Below are 8,356 nucleotides of genomic sequence, written 5' to 3'. Positions count from 1 at the left end.
AAAGAAGCATGAACAAGACAAGCAAGAATATGTGGTGTTGGATTAGATTCCTGAAAATGAAATGCCACAGGTACCTGATGCTTGGCAACAACAGAATGTCCCACAAACTTTTGCAAGTGTTAGATGTTCTACGAGGTCAAGTAGACCCCCTGAAATATTTTCTCCTTCTTTGTATTCTATATTATTAACTAATTCTGGTGAACCAGAAGAATATGAAGAAGCAATGCAGGTGGATGCCAAACAACAGTGGGAGCTAGGAATGAAAGAGGAGATGGACTCCTTGATGAAAAATAAGATTTGGGACTTAGTCCCATTACCTGTAGAAAAAAGAGCTTTGCCTAACAAATGGGTTTATAGGCCGAAGGAGGAGGAAGGAGGTCAGAAAACATATAAGGCCAGACTTGTGGTAAAAGGTTTTGCACAGAAAAAGGGTATAGATTATGATGAAATATTTTCTCCAGTTGTAAAAATGACTTCAATTAGAACTGTACTTAGTCTTGTGGCTGTAGATGATTTACATCTTGAACAAGTAGATGTGAAAACAACTTTTCTCCATGGAGATTTGGAGGAGAAAATTTACATGTTGTAACCACAGGGATATGAGGTCAAAGGTAAGGAGAACTTGGTGTGCAGGTTGAAGAAAAGTTTGTATGGCCTAAAGCAAGTACCCCGACAATGGTATTTAAAATTTAATAGTTTCATGGCTGAACATGGTTATCATAGATGTCATTCTGATCATTGTGTATATTTTAAGAGATTGGATAATGGCAGTTATATTATTCTTGTTGCTTTATGTTGATGACATGCTTGTTGCTGGGTCTAACATGGAACACATAAATGATCTTAAACAGAAATTAGCCAGGTCATTTGCTATGAAGGATTTGTGTGCAGTTAAGCAAATTCTGGGTATGAGGATTATATGGGACAGAAAAAATAGAACCTTGAATTTGTCCCAAAAAGAGTATATAAAGAAGGTGTTGAAAAGATTTAACATGCAGGATGCAAAAGTAGTTAGTACACCTTTGGCTAGTCATTTCAAATTGACTAAGGAGATGTGCCCAAAGGCATAGGAAGAGGTAAAGAAAATGTCCAACATCCCGTATTTGTCAGTTGTTGGCAGTCTGATGTATGCAATGGTATGTACAAGACCAGATATTGCACATGCAGTGGGAGTTGTGAGCAGGTTTAAGAGTAATCCGGGTATGGAACATTGGAATGCTGTGAAATAGATCCTTTAGTATTTGAAAGGAACCACTACAAAGGCATTATGTTTCAAAGGATCTAATGTTGCTCTGAGTGGATTTGTTGACTCTGATCTGACGGGTGATATTGATTCACGGAGGAGCACTATAGGGTATGTTTTTACTATAGGGGGAACTGCAGTTAGTTGGATTTCTAGGCTACAAAAGGTTGTTGCACTTTCAACCACTAAAGCTGAGTATGTTGCTGTTACAGAAGACAACAAGGAGATTATTTGGTTACAATGTTTTCTGGAGGAATTAGGTTAGACACAGGAGGATTGCCCATTGTATACTGATAGCTAGAGTGCCCTTCATCTTGTGAAGAACTCTGCTTTTCATTCAAGGACAAAGCACATTCAGCTTAGGTACGACTTCATCCAGACTATTTTGGAGGAGGGTCAGTTACGGCTTGAGAAGATTCACACAAGTGAGAATCCTGCCGATATGTTCATGAAGGTAGTTCCACAGGAGAAGCTAATTTGTTTGTCAGTTTCTGTTGGTCTTCTTGATTGATAATTATGAAATTTATACCAGTCAAGTCCTAGTGTTTTATCCAGTGGACGGTGCTTGTACAATGGTGTCATGTAGTATCAGTCTCCAAGTGGGAGATTGTTGAAATGTGGTGACTAATCAACAAAGTACTGTACAGTTAGCACATATCCTTGTTGGGGTCTAGGGCTGTGCCGGGAGCCCCCTAGAAAATTTTTTTTGGGTATTTTTTTTTTATGAAAACTGACATTGTAATAAAACCCTAAAAAGGCTGACTTTGTTTTTGCCCTAAAAATGCATGTTATAAGTAGCTGGGATGCTTAAGGCATTGTAAGGTTGATGTACTATTTTTGCTGGATAATAAGAAAGATTGGACGGGTGTGTATGGTGGATGTGACCCATTCTGGGTGAACCACGTTAAATCTCTGTGTTATCTGTGTCCTATTTTATTCCTTTATCTTTTGTATTTAAATCTTCATATAATTGTTAGTTCATATTTGCTTCGGATCTGCTTGAAACCCTAACAAAGTGTGCCCCTTGTATTTCTTTTTTTGATCGATAACATATAGTAATATATTGCTTTGAAAGAAAAGTATTACAATCAAGGGGCAGAATGACAATCTACAATACCAAGGGGTCATGCCCCTACTACAAAAAAAAACCCAAGCATCAACCTACTAAGACCCATAGCCACAAAAGGGGTCACTTATATATACAAAAAGGACCACACCACAAACCCCAACTAGCCCAACCTAGCTACGAAACCATCCCAAAGCTTCTTCTCTTGAGAAATTGGGAATGCCCCTGTTGGAACCAGCCACCTGCTACTCACTCCCACCACCTGGCACCATTCCAGGCCTTCCTCCACACAATGACCCATGCTCCACCACCTTCATTGGTTTCTTTGGGAGCTGATGTCAAACCAAAGGCCTCCCATTCTCATCCAGGGGGGCCTCGGACCGAATGAGAGTCACCTTCCCATGGATATTGAAATGTTCAGTTGGCCCCAACTGGCGAACAAAGTTCACAATCTCTGCCCAACCATTTCTTGCATCCTCCACCTACAAAGCGATTGGCCGAGAAGCTGACCAGACTACAAAATGCTGCAACTCCCCAACATCCACTCCAATCCTCCTGCTTGGTCCCTCCGCCATCCTCAGCCCCACACCAATTACAGAACGGGCCACCACATCCTGCAAGCCTCCTACCCATTTGGGTCGTAAAACTAGGGAAGAGATCCATTGCACTTCCTCATTTGACCCCACCTATAGGGCCAAAGCAGTAAACAGAGACGAGATGTCTAGATTTGTTTTGGGTCGCCAATCCTGATAAAGAAATTCCTCTCCCAACAAAAGACTAACTGCCCTCTAGAAGACATCTCCATCCACTCTGAAGACGTTTGAAAGCTTGATACTCGAGACCGGCCCTCAAAAAGTAGGTAATTGTCCATCCGACTCCAATGAAAAATTTGCCTCCATCCTAGCTCTCCGCTACACAGAAAGCAACCCTGAGCACTCCGTCAAAACACCAAGCTTTCCCCACAAAGTGCCAGGAATTAGCACACAAGGGACTTAAAAGCCGCCTCCATCTCTTGTCATGAAAGATTCACACGCTTCACATTATTCCCAACATCATTGCCAGTCACTCACTCTGCACACCTCCATCATCAACCAACACCTCAAGGCCACCTGCAACAAATTTGAAGAACACACACCACGAGGGACTTAAATTCCCATAGAGCCAAAGTTGCGAGTGGACACAACAATTTGAACTTGGGTTCACTTTTCCAAAAAGCCATCAACTCAAATCTTACTCAAGAAGAGTACAATATGTAAAGTCCTAAAACATACTAAACAAATTTTCCAAGGAACCATTTGCTCCCACATTAGAAAGTTTTTCAGCTTCCAAATTAGCTTCCCTCAGGACATGGGTTATTTTAAAATCTTCAAAATTGTTCAACAGCAATTGCATCCTACGCATCTGCTTATCTAGAAACCATGCTTCCATTCACCCTCACACAATCCCATTCACCACAACTTGAGAATCACCTTCTAAATGAAGTTTCTTGACTCCCAATTTCCTAGCCATAAGGATTACATCCAATGCAGCTTGACATTCAGTAACATTGTTCGACCCATCCAACAATCTCTTGGCCGCAATGGCCAGAATGTTTCCCCGATCATCTCGAGCAATCACCCCAACACCCGAGGGTCCTAGATTGCCCCTTGATGCTCTGTCAAAATTAATCTTAGTCCACCCCTTCTCAGGTGGAGTCCACTCTAGGGTTGGATTGCCCTTACTCTAAAGATTAACCCTCAGCAGCCCATTAACAGGCCTAAATTTGACAAGAGGCCAGCTCAACAAAAATTTAGCATCACCTTGTGAGAAAGGAGTCTTGGTTAAATTCACATTAGAGGCAGCATTCAAAACCAATTCCAAGATGGCCCTCTCCAATCTAGTCAAAAACCACTTACAATTTTTCGCTCTACCTTCAAACACTCTCCGGTTTCGCTCCTTCCAAAGTTCCCATAACACGGTAGAGGGAAAAATCTTCCAAATAGTGGAAAAGATAGAATTTTTACCCAAACTCGGCCAAGATTATAGCCATTCACACAAGTTCCTGGCCATGGGGCCCATCCAATTCAATCTTTGCACCCCAAAAAGCCACGCCTTCTGAGAAAAATCACAATTTAGAAAAAGATGATCCACATCCTCCTCAGCCTTTTCACATAGAACATAGTGAAAAGGACCTGCAAACCCCATTTTATTTAGGTGATCTCCAGAAAGAATCCACTTATTGCCAGCCAGCCACGCAAAAGCTCCAGCTTTCAGAAGGCACACATTGTTCCAGCAAATCTTAGATTCCCACTCCTTTGACTTGGCATCTCTTTCCAAAAGAGTGATTCCCACTTTCACTGAGTAGCAGCCGCTCTTTGACCCACACCAGATGATTTCATCCTCCTCCTTCAAGAATAAAACCTCACGATTACCCGAGATCTTGCTTAGATATCTTTCCCAATCTTCCCCCAAATTTAAAACCTGAGGGTCTTTCCAGCTCCTTCTCTGCCCCAGCAAGGGCATATCATTTGACAAAAAATCACACACCTTAGAGCCCCAAACCTAACAAGTCTTTAAAATTGTCTGCTGAGGAGCCTGGGATTCTAAAGATGGATGCGCATCCTAGGAATCCTGCCAAAAGTTTGCCTTACGCCCATCACCAATATGCCAAGAAATGTGATTTGTTATCAGGCTTCTACAACTCACCAAAAAATTCCACAAAGCTGACCCTCTTGGGGGATTTCTCACTGTTAGGATCCTTTCCTTTTCCCTACTATCCAAATACTTAGCTTGTAGAATTTTGGCCCATCTCTGTTCCAGTTTACTATACATTTGCCAAACCAACTTAGCTCCCATGGCCTCATTAATAATCTTCCAATCACGGAGTCCCACCCCTCCCCCACCTTTGGGTTTACAAACTCTGTCCCAAGCCATGAGCGGAACTTTATCCTGATCTTGGTTACCATTCCACAAAAACTTCCTCATCTTTTGCTGCATATTCTTGATGATAGAGGCTGGGAGTTTGAAGCAAGCCATTGGGAAAATAGGCATAGCCGAAACAACTATCTTTAACATTAGGATGCGCCCAGCCAAAGAAAGCCACTTACTCTTCCAGCCCTCCATCTTAGCTTTACAACCATCAAGCAACCCTTTCCACATATCCAACTTTCCTTCTCTAGTAAAGAGCGGCATGCCAAGGAACTTACCAGGGAGTTGACCGATCTTTATCCCGAACACTCTAGCAATAGCTCTCTAGGACCAACCTTCCGTATGAAAGAAAAAAACCTCCGATTTGAGCCAGTTTATCTCTTGACCAGTAGCCCATGTGAATCTATCCAAGACTTTCTTCATAACTAAAGCCTCACACATGGAAGCAACACCGAATAGATAGGTGTCATCTGCAAACTAAGAATGAGTTGTGGAGACAACCCCTTGGGCAATCTCAATACCCTTCCACAACCCTTAATCTCTCTTAACAACAATCGATCGTCCAAGAACTTCAGCCATCAAAATGAAGAGAAAGGGGGATATTGGATCCCCTTGCCGAATACCTCTAGACGTTGAAAAGAAGCCATGAGGGCTGCCATTAACTAAAACCGAAGCTGAGAACTGCATAATCATACTGGAAATCCACTTAATCTAGGACTTACCAAAACCAAATCTTTCCAATACAGCCACAAGAAAAGACCTATCCACCCTATCATAGGCTTTTCGGATATCAAGCTTTAAAATCATTCTCCTCTATCTACCCTTCATAGCCGTATGAATAGCTTCATGGGCCACAATCACCCCATCCACAATATTCCTTCCAGGGGAAAAACCACTTTGCTCATAGGAGATCAACTTATCAAGAATTAACTTAAGTCTATTGGCAGCAACTTTTGAAATGATTTTGTAGATGGTATTGCACAATGAAATAGGATGAAACTCCTCCATCCTAGCCGGCTTGGCCTTTTTAGGAATAAGCGCCACCATCGTACAGTTGAATTCCTTCAAAACAAAGCCTCTAGACCTAGACTCTTCAACCATTGCAAGCAACTCCTTGCCAAGCACCTCCAAGAAGGATTGAAAAAAGAACGCTTGAAACCCATTTGGGCCTGGTGCTTTCTCCCCACCTAACCCAAATACTGCAGCTTTAACTTCCTTCAGTGAAATAGGCTCCTCCAACATGGAGTTGTCCTTCCTGGAAACTAAGGGAGGGATCAGCTCCAGAAGCTCCATCTGAACCCCCGACTAGGCGATCCCACTCTTCCTCCACAAATTTTCAAAGAAACCCACAACCTCTTTGCCTATACTATCTAGGTCTTCAATAATCATACCATCTACAAGCCTCAAAGAAAGAATTATGTTAAGACTTCACCTCGCTTTCATCAAACTATGAAAGAATTTCGTATTTCTATCCCCTACTTTCAGCCAATTAACATGCGACTTTTGTTTCCAATAGATCTCCTCCCTTTGCAAAACTTCTCCATACCTACTAAGAAGGTCTTTCTCCATCAGGAAGTCCACTTCATCCATTCCTTCTTCCATGAATTTAGCATTCAAGGCCCCCAGATCACCTTCGAGTCTTCTCTTTTCATAAAAAATATTACCAAACACCTCCCTATTCCAAGATTTTAATTTTTGCTTCACATAACTAAGCTTTTTGAAAAACTGATAGGCCAGGAACCCTTCCACCACCCCACTACAAGCTCTTTAAAACTCGGTTCCCTAAGCCACATCTTTTCCACCTTGAAGGGACATTGAATTGGAACAACATCATTCTGCACAACCAAGGAGATCGGAAAATGGTCTGACCCTGAGATGGCAAGTACCTCAGCCTCAAAAATAATAGGGGCAACACTCCAATCTCCTGCAAGGAAGAATCTATCCAATTTCTTAGCAATATTGGAAAAACCTCTACGCCTATTAGTCCAAGTGAAGTCCCCTCCTTTAGCAACCACTTCTAAAAGAGTGTTCTCGTTAACAAAGGATTGGAAGTCCAATTGCAACCGGCTCAACCTCCTCACCCCTCCACGCTTCTCAGAGGAAGAGAGGGTGGCATTGAAATCTCTAGCAACAATGGCTAAAAAAGGCCTCACTTCCTCTAAGCGCTTGGAAACATCCTCCCATAATTTACACTTCTCTATAGCCAAAGTTAGCCCATAGACATTAACAAGAAAGCAAAAGAAATTCATAGTCTTCGAAATCACCTTAACCATCTGCTAATTCTTAGAGCTGGACACAACTTCCACATGAACAACCAAAGGATTCCACAGAATGCCCAGACCCCCTGACGCCCCATCTGAATCCACAAAGTGACTTGACCATTTCTGCCTAACCCCAAAAAATGCAAGCAACAACATCACGACCCAACTTAGTCTCCTGAATACAAATTACTTCTAGCTTGGCCTGATCAAAACCTCTTTTGACCAGACGTCACTTGTCAGGGGCATTGCAGCCCTTGACATTCCATGTTAGGAACTTCATTGTTGCCCAAGAGAGAATAAGTCTCTCCCGGATCTTAGAAGCCTTGTCTGGCCCTTCATGTTACCTGCTTCCTCAAGCAATCTTTGCCTATTCTTTCTTCCTCTCAAGTTCCCTTTAGACTTAGGGGGGTTTAATTCAGACTGTTTGATAGTCTGAACTTTTGTCTCCCCTACTTCTGCTGATAGTCCCAAAGAATCGTCACTTAATCCTTCCTCCTCCTCAGAATCCAACTCTCTTGCTACTCCATTTTCCTTGCTTGGGGACATGTGAATGTCCTTGAATCTAATTATATTACCATCCGCATTCACACTAGGATCCTCTGCCGCTACCAAGGACTTAGTACTTTCACCCATCTCCTAACCCTTCAACCCATCCACCGAGGTGTTGTAGAACCTATCCTGTGATGGATAACCTCCCTCGATTTTGCTATCCTTTAAAACGGGCCCAAATCCTACCTCCAGTAACTTCCCTTCAAATCAAGAACCATCACCCCGTCCACTACTTTTGCACACTTGATCCTCTTTCTCTTCTCCCAAATGAATTCCTTGGTTATGAGAGAACTCAACAACCTGCTCAGCTAATCCAGCCAACACCAGCAC

The 8,356-nt window shown here is 42.4% G+C and overlaps 1 protein-coding gene across 1 annotated transcript; it reads right to left on the bottom strand.

Moving 5' to 3' along the window:
- Positions 1-2,791: 2,791 nt before the first annotated feature.
- Positions 2,792-5,480, bottom strand: LOC131865388 (uncharacterized). Its single transcript, XM_059215318.1, has 4 exons — positions 4,995-5,480; positions 4,386-4,793; positions 3,762-4,031; positions 2,792-2,995 (listed from the first exon to the last, which is right to left on the bottom strand). The coding sequence occupies exons 1-4, from the start codon at positions 5,478-5,480 to the stop codon at positions 2,792-2,794; spliced, it is 1,368 nt and encodes a 455-aa protein (XP_059071301.1).
- Positions 5,481-8,356: the final 2,876 nt, after the last annotated feature.

This window comes from Cryptomeria japonica, chromosome 2 (assembly GCF_030272615.1).
Source record: "Cryptomeria japonica chromosome 2, Sugi_1.0, whole genome shotgun sequence".
In the NCBI taxonomy this organism is placed as follows: Eukaryota; Viridiplantae; Streptophyta; class Pinopsida; order Cupressales; family Cupressaceae; genus Cryptomeria; species Cryptomeria japonica.
Note: the sequence above shows the minus strand (reverse complement) of the source record. Positions and strands in the feature narration are given on the sequence as shown.